The following is an 18,364-nucleotide window of genomic DNA, read 5'->3' as shown; positions in this document are numbered from 1 at the left end:
TTCAAGAGGAATCTCATCAATCACTTTCTCAGTTACAAACGAAATGCAACTGCACACCACCACTCTACTTCAAAGAGTGGTTCGCAATGGTCGGCTTCCTTTCCCTACTCTCTTCGCTCGTTCCTCCACGTTCTCTACCTGCGCACTCCGGCAGCAGCGCGACTCTGACATATCTGCATCATCTTCAGCTACTACCCCACTAAGTCCTAATACCACTTCCGTGAGCTCAGATTTCCAGACTGGACAAGAGAAGGCATGCCCCACCACTATCGCCCGTCCCCGATTGTCCCCGCTACCTTATATCTACCTTCGAGATCTTCCATACAACCGTTCCACGGATCTACAGCAACGACTTGTCGACAGACAGATCCGGCTTCGGAAGGACCGAGAAGATCATCGATCTAGAAACATGGCCGCTGCAGAAGTCATTAGTCACGTTGCTGGACATGCATCCCAGCTTGCAGAGGACGAAAGCAACGATTTGCTCCTCCTTGTGGAGCACACACCCACGTACACAAACGGTCGGAGGAATCGCGGTGCACAGGCTATTAGTCATAAAGAAGCAGTGCGGTTACAGAATTTGGGTGCAACCTATGTGGAGTCGCTGCGCGGAGGCGAAATAACGTTTCATGGCCCTGGTCAATTGGTGGCGTATCCGATCTTGGATCTTAAACCAATTCAGGTACGAACCAAGAGTCTACTTTCCCCCACTCAGTCAGGTACGGCCTACTAACCACTCATACTCATCAATCCGTTATTTTTACAGCTAAGTGTGCGGTGTTACGTGTCACATTTAGAGAAAGCTATCATTGCGACGTGCGCCGAATGGGGTGTCCAGGCCATCACAACTGAGAATACAGGAGTGTGGATCAGCGATCAGAAGAAGATTGCTGCCATTGGTAAATGCAAACCTGCCAATCTTCTATTTGACATTTTCTATAGTCGTAATGCATACTAATTGCCCCATATACGCATGCGACAATCCCCCCTCCTTTTCTTTTTTTTTTTTGTCATAGGCGTTCATGTTCAGCGGTACATCACCTCGCATGGATTAGCGCTCAATTGCAACACGAATCTCGACTTTTTCCAGCAAATCGTTGCCTGCGGGCTGGTCGGCAAGGAAACAACTTCATTATCACAGGAGCTCAACGATCCTTCCATTAGTGTCCAAAGAGTCATCCCTACTTTTCTCAAGGGCTTCGGATCCACTTTCAATCGCGCGCTCGTACCTTTGTCGGAGACGAACCCAGAGCTTGAGAGCATGATTCGGGAGTATGTAAATACTGGCGAGGTCGCCCCCATTGATCATCATCGCCTAGATAGTTTATGGTGACAAATTGTAGAGTAATGATTGAGGATTAAATCGACATCGGAAGAAAAGAAGTGAGTGCATATGTGGTAGAGACCAACATAAGACGAAATTGGGGACAAAGCCTAATTTCGTAACTTGCTTTGATTTCCAGAGATCCAGCGCATAAAACAATGCTGGAACTATGTCGCCCAAGTCCACCCTTCTCCCTCACAATCGCAGCTCTGAAAGCCTTGGTCGAGAACATTTGTGAGAGATTCTTCCCTTAGTTCCAGATGATTGCTAGCGTTGTCGTATGTCAAAAGCATCTTAGGTCCTGGCGCGTCCGTTGTCGATTCATCGCTTATTCCGATCTGGATTCTCATCCCCCGTACGATCTTGACATCCACTGAGGCCGTGCCAGGGAAGAGCCTCGGAGTAATCATTTGTAACAACGATTGGTACCAATAGCAGATCTCGTTCACATTCAAGGTCTAGAGACTCAAGAAGGTCAGCCCTGATAGAGAAGCGTTGGGGACAGGAATGAGCTCAAGAATATAAGAATATACGGAGTGGAGCGTCTTTCGGTCCCTTGAATTCTATGTGTGTCAGGTCAGGTCCACTTGGACGCAATTACCCATCTACGATCTATGTGGCCAGCCTACCTCCAGCCAAACGTCTGTACTACATGTACTTTGTACAACCCTTTGCTATGCAGTTCCGCGTTTAGCAGGGATACAGAGCGCATTTCTATGCTTTTTAGTGGCACCCGTCTACTTCTAGATTGTACTCTAGAGGACATAGTCGTCACTTCACTGGGATATTCTTCATTTGTTGAACGAAACATATGACTGGTATCCACATCTCATACGCGTATGATATTAAATGGCGTTCTGATAAGAAAAATATTAACCGAGATAATATAAGGGCCGCTTTCAGCTCCATGGATTTATTCTGCCTCCAACGCATTATATCATGGCTTTTTGATTTCATGTAGCTATCAATGGTTTAGTTTCAGAGAAAAGCTATAGGTGAGGCCTGGAGGATACCAACAGGGAGTGACTCTTTGAATGAAGAAGGCGCGAGAGCATACGAAACGAGCCAAGTTCGCTATCTACGCTGAAATCATCAGATTTCTCGTTGTCCTTTCCATCGTTAAGTAGTAATCGGGCGTTGTGTCCCCCCTCCCAAAAAAAAAAAAAAAAAAAAAAAAAGCGTCGTCTGTTCTTCCTGTCTGGCTTAGGCTTTTTCTAGTACTTGCTATGCCATCCTCGATTCCCCCATCGCAAACAAAAATCGTCTACTCGCATGTTCAAGTTAGCGGAAGAGCAGTAAGACTTTATTCCAGGCAGCCGGATCTTAAAAAATGCGTTTCAACAAAGATCTCTAAACTTTGATCCTGTCCAGGACCAATAACGGAGGAAGGTATCAAGATCGCTGCGATAGAAATTATGCACGACTAAGTAACGAGGCTACGCGTTCACTTATGTCAAGCTGTCTTTCCTGTTCTTGCTCAGCTTCTTTTCGTCCTTTCTGGCCGGAATCCTGATGCAGTTTTTGTTTAGATGTACCGCAATCTTGTTATTATCTTTCGAATGAAAAAAATGGTATGATGAAGAGCAATATGAGCTTGACTGGTACCAAAGAACTATAAGAGAAGTACGCAAAAAAGGTATCGACTTACCGCATGTTCCCTCGAACTTCTTGGGCGTCTGAACATGAATTGTATTCGTAAAAATTTGGCAAATGGTCTCTGATCTTCCTCCCCTACGCGAAGTGGATTGACGAAGACGTTAGCGTTTGGTGCATTATGTCCACACCAGACCAAGAACAGAGGCGAGCTCATTAGTTCCAGCTTACTCTGGGATCCGCATAAGATCAGTTAAACAAAACCGAATTTTGAAAAAACCCTCCGTGCGGATGGATAAGATGCTGAAAGCAAACCATATGTGCGACATATCGTCATCCAACCCTGGAGCCACTTGACCGCTCACGGCGATCTGTCCAACCAGGTTGCGAGTCGTCAAATCCTTTCTTCCAGACTCTGCCTCAATGCGCTCCAGCTCTCTCAGTTCGTGAAGATCCTGATCCACGTATCTCTCATTATTCCGATGGAATTCTTGTTCATCCTCCATCTCTGTATCTGCACATGTCTCCGCAGTCCCTTCTTTACGGTCATACCGCCTCTCAGCACCCGAAACATCCCTTGCCATATTGCGCTGAGAGGGATTTGTCCTTGGAAGCGCATGGACGGGCCGTGACCATGTTGCAGGCGACGAAGCGGACGATGAGTGTGGCGGCGGTGTAGAGATATCCTCGCCGTGGATCACGTTGCGGATACTCATCCTAGACGCGTTAGATGATGAGGCATACGAATCGGACTCTTCAGCAGCATCCCTACTGAAAGATATTGCTGAGCTTTGCTGTATGTCGAGTTGATCTACAACTAGTAAAAGATCGATGGAAATATCGAGAAGTATGAGAAACATAGCGCTAAAGACGCTAGAGCAGTTTCTCAGTATGGTTATTTTCTAATAGCATATCAAAGTGCTGCGCTTGATGTGTGTACCTTCTTGCTGTTCGTGGACAGCGGACATCTGTTGCGAATACGCCGCCGTTCTTGACGAGGGAATAGAGGAGATAAGAACGAGGTTGCGCTCTGTAACCTCATCCTCTAGCCAGAGATCGGCTGTTACAACGAATGCTTGCTTGCTCAGATGGCTAGTTGCAGTATTTTTGGGGAAAGTATTTGTCAGCCCTTTTGTAGCATAGCAAAGTTTAAAACCAGCTAGTAATATCCGCATATGAATATGCATTGTGCTGTGCTCCCACTCCCTCCCTCCACGGCAGCAACCACTGGGGGACGGGTGTGCCACCGAGCAGAGTAGAGGATCAAAACACCGGGTGTCATCCGTTGTATGGATCCACTCTTGAGCCTTGAGTGCCTAAGACATCTCATCCGATCGACAAATCCGCCGATCATACTCATGACCCAGGTATTAGGGTGGAATCCAAAATGAAGAAATGAAGAGGCGATTTGGCTAAAAGAAGCAGGGCGAGAGGGAGTCGAGGGGCGGCATCTGACTGGCCCAGCAGCAGCAGGCGAGATGAGATCGGTCTGAGTCGTGGACCAAGGCAGTGGAGAATTTCCCGATCCACATGTCCATTGAGCAAAGAAGGTGAAACAGGGGCGGGGAGGAAGGCGGCAGGGTATGAGCAGGGGCAAAGCAACCGACAGGGAAAGAAGGGGTGAGAGAGACAGGGCCAGGACGGCGGGATCCGCAGGTTCATCAGGGCAATCTCATAGTCCCTCGCTCTTTTCGTAACCAAGGTCCTTTCTTTATTGCTATTTCAATAACGATGTTGTTATCAATATTGCTGTCGTTACTGTACCTTGCAGATACGACCCTGCCTTCCTGCGTTTTGGCCACCAGTTTCAGAACGGGGGCCGGGGTCACATTCCTTCGGTCCTTTCCGTTCAAAACCACAATGCAAAGGTAAAAAAGCCAGATCAGTCAACACTCTTCAATGTCACACACGGACACATACACACAATCATTTGTCCGTGCCCATGCAAGCAACAAACATACAGGCATTCAAATATTCAAGCATTCAAATATGAAAAACCCCTCGATCAACGGGCTTCAGGCCTGGGGCGACGAGTCCTCCTTTGCGACGAAAGTATCGCTAGTCCTTTGCCTATGCAAATAAAAACATACCTTGTCCCCAAAACCACACATCCTAGCACGCATTGGCTGTTGTACAATCTCTAATGAGTAAGTCCTTTAAATGCAAAAAAAAAAAAAAAAAAAAAATACGAATTATATCGTTGAAGTTAGACGAGAACTTATTTGATGATCCAATATTCGGAGCACAGAATCATTATTAGCTGGAAATATTTGCGAGTGGACCTACAGCTCATTGAGATCAACATCGAGATCGTCGTCGTCTTCTGAAGGTCTGGAATGATAGTAGTATTTATCAGATTTGCCCATCCCGATCTGATGGGGCTTTGAGATTGTGTTCAAGGATGAGATCGAGGAGGAGGAAACTAGAAATTGCCCCGCGGATGGCCAACGCCTGTAATTGGTGGGAAGAGACGGCTCTGTGAGCAGTGGATATATCCAGGCAAAGTGATGATCGTAAGGAATGCCCTGGCGGATGAGTTTTACACAGGTAAGATGAACTCGAGAGTGAGGCCTGGTGTCTGAATTCGGAGGTGACGAAGAAGAGTTCAGTGTTAGATAGTTGCGGGAAGAACGGAAGAGAAGAAGAAGTAAAAAAATAAAATAAAAAAAATAACGAGTAAAAGAATGCCGATCGTCAAAAGCATTTCTTGGGCTGGAACCAGATTGAATAGAGTACATAATATATACAATGTGACACACGCATCTTTTTTTGTTCACGACGTTTATCGCCATGAGATGTATGTCAAATAACCCGTGTATGTGTCGTACCGAAGACGCTGTGTTTGCTTACGAGATTAATATTGATATACGACGATCGCACAAAGCCGAGGCAGGGTGCGGTTCCCGAGCGGGTCAATGGGTAAAGAGGTCAGAAAAAAAAAATATGTACGGAGGAAATTGTGCGACGATTCCACGTTCTTATTTTACTTGACAGGTACAACCACAGTCATGCGAAATGAGGTTACGAAGGAATCAAGGAATGGGAATGGAATGGCAGCGCAGGGGTTGAAGCCAGTTATTTAATGCAGGTACTGCTTAAAGAGAATGGGATACACGAGGAGATCGGGAGGGTACTGCTGTGGAATGAGCAGAGGTGATTGTGTGAAGTGGAATGAGGAAGTGCGAGATTCGGGAATGAGCAGGACGCGAGTGAGTGCGCTTTATCAATTTATATTCATGACACGGTGCGGAGATTTGTGGTTGGTAAATAATGTGGGTACGAGTAGGACAGAGATGTTGCAGAGTAAGGGACAGAAAGGGAAAGTGGTCAAAAGCTAGCGCGGTGTGAAGGGGGTAGGGTGGAAAGAGGAGCGAGTGAGTGACCAAAGCCAAGAGGAAGAAAGAAAGCAAAAAGTGAAGTAACGAGGAGAGGAGGAACAAAGAAAAAGATAGCCATTGGATTGCGACCTCATTCAAACAAACACATACACATACACCGCTGGATCTAAGGCTCGGTATAGATGCCCCGATATGGAATCGAGGGTCAACGAGGATTGGAACTTCGCAGGTCCTGGGGCATCAGTCAACCACTTACGTTGGTTCTACAGGCGCCAAGTGGGCGGATGATAATGTACGCGCATTGGAAGAGCTGTTTTGTAACACAGGAGGGGAGAGGAGGAGGAGCTTCGAAAGTGAGCAAGACCGAAGCGTGAATCAAAAAAATAACTAACAAGGCTCATCGCTCTCTCTGGTGATCATGATGATGATGATGGACTCGAGACAGTGAGGGAGATAATGCAGAGAAACATAGGAGGGTATTAAGACAAACAAAGCGGCAACAGGGACCAAGCAACACTTCATGTTCTTCGACTCATACTGGCAGCAATGATGTCGACAGAGTGTCTTATTTTCTGCCTTGAGTAAGGTGGAATGCCAAGGAAAATAAACTCTCCGCCCCAATGAGAGGGGTTTTCAGTCTTTTATTCCATGAATACGTGTGTGTTCTGTCAATAAATGATTGACAATCGTATATGGAATGGAATCACAGTAAGAGGTCCTGGACCTCTACAAAAAAGCCCTCGTTAGTTCGCATGCTAGTCAGTGGTGGCGGCTACATCCACATCGTCCCTGGAACGATGGTGCCAGGCTCTGTGAGCGAAGAGTAAAGAGAAACGGGCGCATTCCTATGGACGTACGACTGAGACGATCACTTCGTTTGGTTGGGAGCACAACGTGCGAAGGAGGTCCTCCCAGAAACTCGGCATAGGTCGATAGTTATGGAATCAGCCACATTACACCCAATGAGCTCTCCTATCCCTGCAATTCAATCGTAGTCTAAACAGTCGGCCTTAAATCAACAATAAACCTAACTATACATCACACACATACAAACTTTGCGTGCGGGAACTGGTATATATTTTAGCGAAGAGAGTATTGATCGATATCCTTTGTACCTTGTGCATGTGTCACCTGTCGCTCCGGTAGTAGGATGTTAAACGAAGCAAGCTTCAGAGAGTCTTTTCTGTTTCTTTATTTTCTTAGTTTAAACTAAAAAAGAAGGAGGTGCATCAATCACGTCCGCTGTATTCTTTTTTTTTTTTTGCTGTGGTGGGGATTTGTTCATTCACCCCACCCATTTGCTCCCTCCCTCCGCTTTGCCTTGAACAACCACAGGGACTATTTTGTATACTTGCATACCTGGCAGTGTATGGAAAGGCGCCTCAAGCCTTCCACTACTTTGTTTCCAGAAGATTACGGCAGGAGGCAAATAACGAGACCTACTTGACCTTTGCTGTGGCCCTAGCCTTGCTCTCGTCCGCAGTTAGTGGCCGGAAAAGGTTTATACACGTGGAGTATTGGATTCTTGGGCCAGTAATATTCGGACAAAAGAAAAACTGCAGTTGAACGGATCAGCACGAGAAATGCTGAGTAGGTTGATCGCACTCACAGAAATAGTATCAGGCACACAGTAATCCCGTCCTTTGATGTCACGCGTACACGAAATCCCTCGCTTTATTCACCAATGATAGCGGAGTCTGTCGCGTCATCGCTACCACTTGCGTGCTCCTGCATGCGTACTCCTGAGTTCCTTCGGCATCACCTTTTTTTTCTTCCAGACAGGAAGGGACAAGGTCACTTCCCAGAATCTGCAGCTCTCACATGCAGCATTGTATTACAAGATATCTTATGGACCTCCAAGTTGGTCATATCCCCCATTTAGGGCGGTGAAGGTATAAAAAACGCCTCCCGCGATGTATCCGGATGCCATATGTCACGAATTACATGAGACGCTTAATTATCGCACTGAAAAAAAAAAAGTTAGCGTCCGCTAATATCCGTTTCGCCATCTGCGGCTCTTTGAACCTTTCACTACTCTCTTGCCCAAACACTGGACAAGCGACTGATTCCTGTTGTCTAATCTTCCTTCTCACCCATATAGTCAGGCATCTTTCAAGGTTCATTACAGAATTGCGTTGGGCCAGGAACAAGGCTAGTCGTCCGTCACCTGACTTAAACCCCCTGATGATATCACCAGTTTGCACTGCCTACCTCGAACCGAACAGGCTTCATTGCAAATGCCCTTGCCTTTAGCAAGAGTCATCAAAGTTACTAGATCTATAACATACCCTCATTCTTGGATTTCACCGCGCTCAACATATGCGGACAGACATATATGCAAGCACCCTTGCTGTTCGTGTTCTTCGTGTTCTTGAAAAAGATCACCGCTGCATGGAAGCACTGGGTAATTAAGCTCGGACTAACACTTTCGGCTCGTTGCCTGATATCTCGTTACATGCTTTTTTGGACTTTACAGAAAGCCGTTCAAAGTTCGATGTGAGCCAGCACATTTTCACATACTGAGCACGCTGTTTCGCATTCCAGTTCCAACATCCATTGTGTATTACTTTAGGTACGTCATCAAACAGCCAGTTATTCCGTGATTCATCTACCCGCAACATGCATGCTGCTCACGCGGTACAAGCATATGCATACCTTACTCAGCGTACATGAGTTCAGTAGCGTAGTCCCTGTGGTCCACTGCGTTGGCACCAGAGTGATCCTACTCCATAAATAGCCAAATAGCCCGAATAAAATATTTCCAGTTTATAAAGCAGCGACGGGAGCAGGATATAACCATTGCAGTGGTGTCTGGCCCCTCACCGTGTTTGTTAAACGCCGATTGAACTTTACACGCTTATACCCTTGCAATGTACCAGCGCTTGTTAAATTGAGCGCGTTGTTCGATGCTTCGCTGCAAGAGAGAAGCTCATATCCATGCAGTTGCGGAATAGAAATGGTATCTTTCAAACAAACTGTGTTCTTACATGTCTTTAACTTATTTATTTTGTGCCACGCGATCTCGATTGCTGCTCTTAGGCTTTCACGTTCACCCACGAGTGCGTGTACATTTGTGGAGACACGTCTGCCGTAAATAGGCGATGTCTGTTCATGCATTGCGGGCCGAAATAATTACTCTGAAATGCATTTCTGTCTCAAAGTAATCAACAAGTTGCTCTGTTGTATCTACTTTGTATTTACTTGCAGTGTTTGCATTTTTAAATTACAAAGTAGGGAGGACACGCTAGAAAATACTTTGCAACGTTTCAGCCAACATCGCTCAGTCGCCCATGCACTCTCCGCACTCTACACCTCTGCCATATTGCACGCATGTTTTATGTTATGGACTGGCCTTACAACTTTTACAGGCATGGAGGGAGAAAGCCGAATGCAGTAGGTGGGCCACTACAGTTCCTTATATTCCGGGAATGAGTTGCATGCAGCACGCGTCTTTTCGGTTGAAAGAACGCGTATTAGTCGAAAGGCAAAACTCTACGGGACTAAATGTTCTAGTTCTTATGATTATTAGACACAAACCGCACTGTAGCGGCCTGGCAGGAGAAGAATACAGATACGTGAGGTTGTAGAGGATGAGGACGACTGCACGCAGCGTACTTGAGTGACACTAACAATATTCCGGCAGTAATTGTCGCTGTCGCTCTTTGTGCAATGCTGTCATTGCGCCTTCTCCAATTTTATTTGAATTATGACCTTTTTATTGCTCGCTGTTCATTGTCCGATACAAGCAAGAAAGTGAAGGGCTAGCAAGCAAATGCGGAAGAGAATCAATCCAGGGATGCCAGGTCGCCCGCCAAGAGGAACGAAATACAGGCGGATATAGAGCGGGATTATATTTTTGAGGGCTTCTTCTTTTCAATCCCAATAGGCTGCCTTCTATCATTGTGAATATCCTAGTTCGCCGACACCCTGGCGAGATCTATGCAGACAGCTGCGTCCTTCGTTAAGTCGCCAAGACCGTTAGGAGTAAGCGATTCAGAGTGATGAAAACGTTTGCAGACACTTGAATTTTCAAAGCAGCGGGCACATAGTGTATTTTGGCAATAAGAGTAAGTCCAGAAAGTTTACAGCCATCGGCCATCTCGATTAAACGCTACACTTTTATGGAGTCGTTGCTTGTTTTTATTTGACCTCTTGTATAGGCCAAGCACTGCCTGCATGATATGCGGTTCCCACCTTGAGCGCGATTGAATCTCATGGCCACTCCACGAACGCAACGAGTATCCTATCCGATACCAACTATCGATCGCGCAAAAGAACAGAGGAGGTGATCATCCTTCACTGGCTGTCGTCTTGATAGACTATGCTCGCGACAAACCACAAGCGAAGTGCTCGAACCTTATTCTGCCATGTTTTTGCGCAGACCCGAGAAGTAGAAGATCAGTCCGACTCCCAGCTCCGGAATCTCGACTCATCCATCTTTTATTCTCAGCCCACTTCAACACCTCTACACAGCTCCATCCACACGGATTCATTCACTCAAAGACAATGTCATCCATTCTCGCAGCTACACTCCGGAGGGCATTCCCTCTTGTAATTCATGCAGGAAGGACAGGATCAGGAACATCGATTGCGAGATCTACACACACTTTTGGTCATATTCAAACAACATCTTCAAGGACGGGAGTAGTGGGAGGTTATAAGGCATCCAATAGCCGGTTCGCACAATTCACAACGGCCTCAGGTAAAGCATATGGCGCAATATCACTACTGAACAAAGGACGGATCGCAGGATCTGATAACGGCGAAGATACCACAGGAACAGTGCGCAGTACAGTAGATCATCTCTCGCATGGTGAATCAACGCAGGAAAAATAGGGGGGAGGGGGACATCAGATTCTTTGTTAATCACCGAGCCGAGCATGATCGTACTCTCCTAGGATGTTTGCAATGCCTCTTAGGAACGATCAAGGTGGATCCAATGTCATACACTCCACCTTTTTTTTTTTTTTTTTTTTGCGGCGAAGCACAAGCAGCTAACGGTGATTGAATACTCCATTTTTCGGTTCCGACTTCTTCCTTCTGTGTAGGCATCCAGTACGCAAAGAGGGGCCGTCCTGGCCCGGGAGAAGGCTTCACAGTCAACTTTATCATGCAGGACGGCGAAGAGATTACTGTGCAAGCGCACGAGGGCGAGAGTCTGCTCGATGCTGCTTGGGCTAACGACATTGATATCGAAGGTGCGGAGCAAACTATTTGAACGCCTAAAAAGCCGCTAGAGATAACGTAGATCGGTGTTTTGAAATATTCAACAAACGACCCTTAGCCGAAATACTAACGTTTGCTTCCCGACTGATGATGATGATGATGATGATGATGGTGATGATTTTTTTATTCATATAGGAGCATGCGAGGCATCGTTGGCTTGCTCAACATGTCATTTGATCTTGGACACAGAATCCTACTCAAAGCTGGAGGAGCCCACGGATGAGGAGAATGATATGCTGGATCTCGCCTTCGGGTTAACTGATACGTAAGTTATGCAGGAGAAAAAAAAAACGTTGCAACCGAGTTTCGTCCGCAGCTGTACTAAAATCACAACGACGATCTTATCGATCTCTTCATTTTAATTAATGCTTATTAAGCTCGCGCCTTGGATGTCAAGTGCTGATGAACAAGGAGCTCGACGGCATCGTGGCCAAACTCCCAGCCATCACCAGAAACGCGTATGCTTTTGCGATCTGCCTTTGGTTCCTGGAATGTCCCAAAAAAAACTTAAGCGACACTTAACCTGGAAGTACTGACATAACTCCTTTTTTTGTCTTTCTCTTTCTTCTGTATTACTGTATTACTGTATTACTGTATTAGCTCTGCTTAAGGATTTACACGCGTCCCCAGTTCCCCTCAAGATCGCCTTTGAACACACACATACACACACATAGATTCCCGAATATAGGGCGTACATGCATGCACTGAAAATAGATTTTTTTTTTACATCACCAAACGCTGTGCTTCGCATTATTAAGCGAAGCATTGTGGGATGCCAGAGTCGGCTCTGAATACCGCTTAGGCGCAGGTCAATACGACATTCAAGGACAGATATCTCATGAGCAAAGAAGTGCGGTTTATTTTCTTTGTGATCTGTAACCAAGGCAAGGAGTGCAATGGCTCCAAAAATTTAGACCCGTACATGTCTGAAAACGGAGGAAAGGATAAATACAAGGAGCCAGAAAGCGACGTTTCTTTTATTCCGTCGCAAATGACATGACTTCCAAAAAAAAAAGAAAAGAAAAAAAAAAAAAAAAAAAAAAGAAAAAGAAAAGTTCATGGCTGTGGCATTATCATGGTTCATGAGATGAAGAAATTATTAAAAAATGTCAAGTACAAGAGTGAAAGAGTAATCGAGCGAATAAAGGTCAAAGGTAGATGATGATAAATACGATAAATATGTTAAATAGTACAAGATAGCACAGATATAGCTAAAAAAAATAAGCAAATGGAAGGGGCATGGCTTTTCTAGCCTGCTTAGATGAGTTGGCGGCGATTGTGAGGAGGTAGCTGCTCATATAGATGAGGATTCACTAGAAGAGAGAGAAAGAAAAGTAGATTTAGTATTTTGCATTGATGCAGCATGAGACCATGAAGCCCTCCGCAGAAGATGAAAAAAAAAAAAAAAAAGCAAAGAAAGGCGACTTACTCTGGAGGTAGTTTAAGGCCTGCTCGTGGCCATCATAGTACCTACGCTCGGATGTTACTGACACATGATCCTGAGGATCTGGTGCCGGATGCACCTGCTGCTCAATGCCCAGGGAGTTCACAAGTGTACCCATGCCATACAGCGCGTTTTGCGGCTGCAGCACCTTGATTTGTCGGCCATTGCTACCAATCGTTGGAATAGACCCATTAGGTCCTCCGCCGTTTGAGCCAGGAGGGTATGCAGACGACGGGTTCTCGTGGCCGCCATTGCCAATGTTGTTGTTCTCAGTATTACCGCCTGCCGAGGGCTTGCCACCAAAATACATGCCAGGCTCTGAAGTGGACGGCATCAACGTCACGGCCGCGGACGCAGCTGTAGTATCTGGGCGAGGAGCAATCCATCGAGGAGGTGTAATCTCATTCAGCCTTGCGGGCTTCTTTGGAACTGGGGGCTTGAGGCTTTGGCTAATACCCGAGGAGCTCGAGCTGCCTGTAGACTGGGAAAAGATGCGCTTGGGAGGCTTTGGTGGAGCCACTGCCGGCTTCTTCTTGGTATCCATTGGAATATTAGCCGGTGCAGCCGACGATGATTGCTGCTGCTGCAAGGGGTTCGACGACGGGGTGGTGGCCATGTTGCCAAGACCGAGCAGGTCGCCAACAGGAGTAAGTGTCGGCTGGAGGAACGATGACTGTCCGTAAGGGAGGCCGTTACCATGGTGGTTCGAGGCGAACATGCTCATCGATGGACCAGATGGGGTCGCAGCGCTGTAGAACGGCAGCGAGCTGGAGGGATCGTATAGAGCAGCAGAATTCGTGGGCTGAGACTGATTAGACGTTGCTGATGAGACATTAGTGAAGCCAAAGTTCATCGAAAACCCGCCCGTGTCCGACATGGAATTGGCCATGAAGCCTGACGCGGCAGCCGCTGAAGAGGCAGAGGGTATGCCTGAGCCGTTCTGCGGCTGGCGGAAGGCGCGACTGGCTGTCTCGAACGATGGGTAGGCATGGGCTTGCAAAGGCGAGAACATGTCTGCATCCTCGGTGTGGCTGCCGTGGTTACTGTGGGGCATCGACATCCTCTGCACAGATTCTGCAGGTGAGGCAGGGGACATCATGCTCGCGTAACTGTATTCAGAAGCAGGGGTGGCGACAAAGTGCTGCTGCTGCTGCTGTTGCGAGGATGCATTAGGCTGGGCTACTGCCCCTTGTGGCGTCAACAGGAAATTGTTAACCATTTCCTCCATGGCCACGATATCCTTCTCAAGATCCGGCAACTTGGCCAGACTGACGTAACCCTTGATCAGATCCATGGTGCGATAGTAAAGACTCTGTGAATCTACGGCCGACTGCGTTATCATCTGGAAGACATGGATCTCAGCCGCCTGAAGCATATGGTAGGCAAAGAGGCCACAGCCAGGCCAAGGCCAGCTGTAGTTCTGGAAAATGATCTCTCCGATCTGTGTCAGCATCGTGGCCGCATGTGAGCAACTGGCCATGGCGGAATTACTGTTCTTGGGGTCGCCACGGTGCGTCTTGTTGGAGATGAGGGGTCGATAGAGGAGCAGCTTGTGGCTGTAGTAGAACCGATGAAGGTAGAGGGTATAGTATGACGGAAGGGCTGCTCCTGTTCCCTGGCTGTCGACGTATACCAGATGTGCGGGCAAATCCGACAGCCATTCTGTCATGGATGACTCGATCGCCTGCATTTCTTGACTCTTGATGGCTCTTGCGAGAACTCGTTCGCTTTGAACCGTCCGGTAAAAGACACAGATGCGACGATAAATCTGCACCAACTCCAGATGATGGTACCAAAAGATCAGCGTTGCGCCTTGGACCGTGTCCGTCATCTGACTCGCTTCCTGGATCAGCCTGCGCATGTCTAATGTGGCATTCGCAATGCAGTAGTCCTGGCCCATCAAACTGCTCGTCAGACCGTCCAAAAAGAAGCAGCCGAGCCATGCCAGACGCTTTTCCTGGTCGATGACAGCTCGTTTTTGTTGTGATAGTCGGCTGTTCTGGATCTTGTCGCGGGAATGGAAGCCCGGCTGCGCTGCATTCTGACGCGCGTTCAAGAGAGATGGAAACTGTGCTGTAGAACTGATGGCGGACATTGGCCGGCCATGTGTGCTGTCCACGCTCGAGAGACTGTCGCCAGTGTTCGAAGACTCCACCCCGTTCGGGCTTCTGAGAAGAGCACGTTGCAGCTCCATATCCAATGCCATCCGTACGGCGAGATTAACATACATTCGGATGCGGAAGAAGTGGCCAGAGCGCTTCTCTTTAGTCTGGTAGTACGCGAGTAACAGGAGACCTTGGACTGTGCTGAGTCTGGGCACGTCCATGAAGGTATCCAGTAAGGAACGTGCATGATCGTATAAGGCGTGGCGACTCTTCACGTTCGCGAGTTCCGGAATCTCCTGCAGTTCAAAATCAGTGGCATGGCACGCTGCAACTGCACAGATGGCCATCAGTAAAAAGGGAGGTACACGATATTCGCCCTCCTGGCAGAGCGTTAAGAAGCTGGTCTTGTGGATGACAGGCAGGAATGTGTGGACACTGTTGAAGTAGATGTCCATGAGGGCGCTGATAGCCTTAGGTGTCAAGAGAGTATTGGGCAGGGTATAAGGGAAAGGAGGTTCAGCTGAATCCCAATCGAGGGTTGAGAGGTCGGGGAAGTTGTTTGAAACTGAGGAGCCGTAGATCCTAGAGTCATTATAGGAGCGTTCCTTTTGGTCAAGAATTCTTGGGATATATTGAGCAGAGCCGTCGCGTTCGATCTTGAGGCTACCCATCAGGAGCCCCAGGAGCTGCATGGAGTCATCGGTGGCGAATGTATTGTCTTCCAGATCAGAGTCGGGTCCCGTCAAGTTCGGTGTGTTCATTATAGCTCCAGAGGGTTGGCGAGTGATAAAATGGCCGTTGGTTTGCCGGTGTGGGTCGTTGCTGTTGTGGGACGGTTTAGAAGGAGGCGTCGCAGGAATGGAGGAAGGGGTATAGGGAGAATGAATATCACCATCATCTGGCATAAGGTCGCCATGATCGCCATCCAGAGCCATAGGACCGGCGCTCTTTCCCCAACCGCGTGATAGAAGGCCTTGGAGATGTGATTCCACGCTCTTTAGCCTGTTCTCGAGCGTCTCAACATATTCTTGATTGGCGGGTTTAGTCGCGACCGGATAGACGCACTCAGTGTGGCATTTTTCACAGTGTGCGCACGGCACCTGACCATCGCACTTGATCTTTTTCTGGCGACAGTTGACGCAGGCTGTCGAGATGCGGATGCGTTTAGTGGGTTTCTTTGGGGGGATTTTGGGTGGGCCGGGTGAAGCTGGTATTGTTGCAGATGACTCTTGAGTTAGGTTGGACCTGGATATGAGTTGGTCGTTGGAGATGCGAAGAGAAAAGGGAACCATGAAATGAGTTAAAGAGGAGGTGAGTCGATGGTGTTACGAAGAAGGGGATAGATTGAAGAGGACACGTGTGCCGTACTGAGAATGCGGCGTAAGGAAAATAAGCTAATCAAAAGTCGGCCAAAAGAAAGAAATGACCCATTTTCTGCGGGATACATCTTATAGTGTTTCTTTTTCATAGATGTGTTCCGCCCCAGAGCATGTTTTCTTCGATATAGTTTGTGCGGGAATAAAGGGGTCGGAGTGAGGAGTGGACAAGGCCATTTATGGGAGGGAACGCAAATGAAGGGAATCGTATAAGTAAACGAAAACAAATGGATTAAAGCCAAGGGGAGAATGAAGTTGTTGAGGATCTACTGTTCAATGGAGATTCTCAGTCCTCTCAGGAACACCCAAAATATCGAAGAGCTGCGCGGTCGAAATTTAGTGGGTGCGAATGTGAAGGCTGTGTGTATGGTACAAGGCGTAACTAGGGAATCCGGATAATCATGAACGATAGCGCCAAGGATGCGATATGAGAGAGAGAGAAAGAGAAAGAGAGAGAGAGAGAGAGAGCAGATCAAAAAAAATAATTGCAGATGGGCGCTAGCAAGACAAAGGGAGCCATCCATTGAAGCTCATACAACAGGGTTTGGTCTGGCAAAAGAGGAAGGGGAGGGCCACTTACCAAAAGGCTTTGACCTGCATATGGCCATGGTTGGCGTTATCATACATATCCCCTTGTTGTCAAGAATGTCCAGGGGGAAAGCGGCGGCAGTATGCAATTGGTAGCCGTTTCTAGTCTTTTATTGAGATGGATGAAGATGGCAGTCGTTCAGGGACCGAGGGAGGCAGGGGGCAGGAGTGAAGAAGGGTAAGGGTAGGCCGGTGTAAGTGTGGGAATCGCCGGCCGATGCTGTTGGTTCAAATGTGGATAAATAAAAAGGGGAAAGTGGCAGTGTCAATTGTGCTGAGGAAAAGAGGGAGGGCTGTAACGGCAGGTGACGGAATAAAGAGGAGGAAACCAGACTGATTTGAGGTAAGACAGACGGATGGAGGAAGAGGGATGGGAGAAGCAATGGAGAAGGTAGCAAAGGCAACCAGGGTTTGAATCGAAGAACCGACGGGCGGTTGGTCTGGGGAAAAGCAGGGTGTGAGTGTGAGTGTGAGTGTTGCGGGGTGTTAAAAAAATGAAAAGAAAAGACGAATAGTGACCCTTTGAGCACGCGAGAACAAAGTCGACCCTTGCAGAATCTGAGTGAGTGATGGAGGACGAGTGGAATGTCAATGGGATGAATATGTTCTGAAGTGAAAGAAAAAGAGAGCAGAAAAGAGCCAAGGCGGGGGAGGGGAGGAAGGAAATGTGTGTGGCCGTCAGCTGTAGTATGTGGTGTGCGTACCCTTTGAGAGAGAGTGAGAGAGAGTGAGAGAGAGTGAGAGAGAGCAAGCAGGCAAGAGAGATGTATGTTTGTGTGTGTATGTTTTTGTGTTTCGCGCGAGATGGATGGATGTATGTTTGTCCGCACTTGCAGTACAGTAGTCTACACACACACATCTTTGTTGATGCTGTTTAACAGAAAGAAAAATGCACGGCTCCCGTTGATAAAATGGATCCTATTCTCAATGGATTGGGGCTATTTTCTATTTTTTAGGATTTTCCCTTGCGCCAGCGACTGTCCGTCCGAATCGGGTGCTCGCGATACAATGGACAGGTATCGGTGGCCTACACACTCAAAGCGCGCCAAATGGAGTAGCGAGGGTCAGCAGCTGCGTCAAAGAGAGCTGGAACTGGATAGACGATGACCTCAAAGCGTAGGTGCCGACTGTGGTAGATGGAAGGAATGGTAAATATAGCAAACCTTAACGGGAACGAAATGAAATCAAGGACAATAGAACCCCTGCCTGCCTGATTGAACGGTCCGCAGATGTTGTTCTTGTTGAAAGACCTGATTCAGTGCGATTGAGGGGCTAAGAGTTCGTCAGGGATCTGCGCCAGATAAAATGAAGAGCACCGCTCGCCGACAAGAGCGGATTCGGAACCCTAACGAGCACTAGCGTCATTCTAA

The 18,364-nt window shown here is 47.5% G+C and overlaps 5 protein-coding genes across 5 annotated transcripts; 2 read left to right on the top strand and 3 right to left on the bottom strand.

Moving 5' to 3' along the window:
* Positions 1-409: 409 nt before the first annotated feature.
* BC939DRAFT_397196 (uncharacterized protein) lies at positions 410-1,333 on the top strand (the record flags this gene model as incomplete). Its single annotated transcript, XM_051552340.1, has 3 exons — positions 410-682; positions 767-899; positions 1,017-1,333. 3 exons carry the CDS (start codon positions 410-412, stop codon positions 1,331-1,333), a joined length of 723 nt encoding a protein of 240 aa, XP_051412159.1.
* A 1,274-nt stretch (positions 1,334-2,607) lies between these two features.
* BC939DRAFT_451867 (velvet factor-domain-containing protein) lies at positions 2,608-5,629 on the bottom strand. The gene is made up of 7 exons (XM_051555731.1): positions 5,461-5,629; positions 5,204-5,368; positions 5,008-5,071; positions 4,682-4,758; positions 3,858-4,009; positions 3,149-3,734; positions 2,608-3,055 (listed from the first exon to the last, which is right to left on the bottom strand). The coding sequence occupies exons 2-7, from the start codon at positions 5,281-5,283 to the stop codon at positions 2,773-2,775; spliced, it is 1,242 nt and encodes a 413-aa protein (XP_051412158.1). The 5' UTR covers positions 5,284-5,368; positions 5,461-5,629; the 3' UTR covers positions 2,608-2,772.
* Positions 5,630-10,982: 5,353 nt separating this feature from the next.
* BC939DRAFT_164427 (2Fe-2S ferredoxin-type domain-containing protein) lies at positions 10,983-12,185 on the top strand. Its single transcript, XM_051550314.1, has 5 exons — positions 10,983-11,185; positions 11,304-11,453; positions 11,617-11,746; positions 11,859-11,939; positions 12,082-12,185. Exons 1-5 carry the CDS (start codon positions 11,155-11,157, stop codon positions 12,089-12,091), a joined length of 402 nt encoding a protein of 133 aa, XP_051412157.1. The 5' UTR covers positions 10,983-11,154; the 3' UTR covers positions 12,092-12,185.
* Positions 12,186-12,535: 350 nt separating this feature from the next.
* On the bottom strand, positions 12,536-17,324 carry BC939DRAFT_164388 (fungal-specific transcription factor domain-containing protein). The gene is made up of 3 exons (XM_051550312.1): positions 16,987-17,324; positions 12,911-16,275; positions 12,536-12,794 (listed from the first exon to the last, which is right to left on the bottom strand). Exons 1-3 carry the CDS (start codon positions 17,031-17,033, stop codon positions 12,739-12,741), a joined length of 3,468 nt encoding a protein of 1,155 aa, XP_051412156.1. The 5' UTR covers positions 17,034-17,324; the 3' UTR covers positions 12,536-12,738.
* BC939DRAFT_164391 (uncharacterized protein) lies at positions 17,175-17,941 on the bottom strand. Its single transcript, XM_051550313.1, has one exon. The coding sequence runs from the start codon at positions 17,851-17,853 to the stop codon at positions 17,260-17,262; it is 594 nt and encodes a 197-aa protein (XP_051412155.1). The 5' UTR covers positions 17,854-17,941; the 3' UTR covers positions 17,175-17,259.
* Positions 17,942-18,364: the final 423 nt, after the last annotated feature.

The sequence above is a fragment of the Gamsiella multidivaricata genome (genome assembly GCF_025024155.1).
Source record: "Gamsiella multidivaricata strain RSA 2152 chromosome Unknown BC939scaffold_33, whole genome shotgun sequence".
NCBI classification, from domain to species: Eukaryota; Fungi; Mortierellomycota; class Mortierellomycetes; order Mortierellales; family Mortierellaceae; genus Gamsiella; species Gamsiella multidivaricata.
The sequence above is the reverse complement of the archived record's forward strand: the minus strand, read 5'-3'. Positions and strand labels throughout refer to the sequence as shown.

Bases quoted from the DNA above. Each gene is read 5' to 3' on its own strand.
- BC939DRAFT_164388 (XM_051550312.1), bottom strand. From the start codon at position 17,033: ATGTATGATAACGCCAACCATGGCCATATGCAGGTCAAAGCCTTTTG. The intron at 16,276-16,986 runs GTAAGTGGCCCT...ACTCATATCCAG, and splicing joins ATGCAGGTCAAAGCCTTTTG to GTCCAACCTAACTCAAGAGT. The intron at 12,795-12,910 runs GTAAGTCGCCTT...TCTCTCTTCTAG, and splicing joins GGCCTTAAACTACCTCCAGA to TGAATCCTCATCTATATGAG.
- BC939DRAFT_164427 (XM_051550314.1), top strand. From the start codon at position 11,155: ATGTTTGCAATGCCTCTTAGGAACGATCAAG. The intron at 11,186-11,303 runs GTGGATCCAATG...CCTTCTGTGTAG, and splicing joins GCCTCTTAGGAACGATCAAG to GCATCCAGTACGCAAAGAGG. The intron at 11,747-11,858 runs GTAAGTTATGCA...ATGCTTATTAAG, and splicing joins GCCTTCGGGTTAACTGATAC to CTCGCGCCTTGGATGTCAAG.
- BC939DRAFT_451867 (XM_051555731.1), bottom strand. From the start codon at position 5,283: ATGGGCAAATCTGATAAATACTACTATCATTCCAGACCTTCAGAAGAC. The intron at 4,759-5,007 runs GTATGTTTTTAT...TTGAACGGAAAG, and splicing joins TGTGTGGTTTTGGGGACAAG to GACCGAAGGAATGTGACCCC. The intron at 4,010-4,681 runs GTACAGTAACGA...TACTGCAACTAG, and splicing joins GGCAGGGTCGTATCTGCAAG to CCATCTGAGCAAGCAAGCAT.
- BC939DRAFT_164391 (XM_051550313.1), bottom strand. From the start codon at position 17,853: ATGTGTGTGTGTAGACTACTGTACTGCAAGTGCGGACAAACATACATC.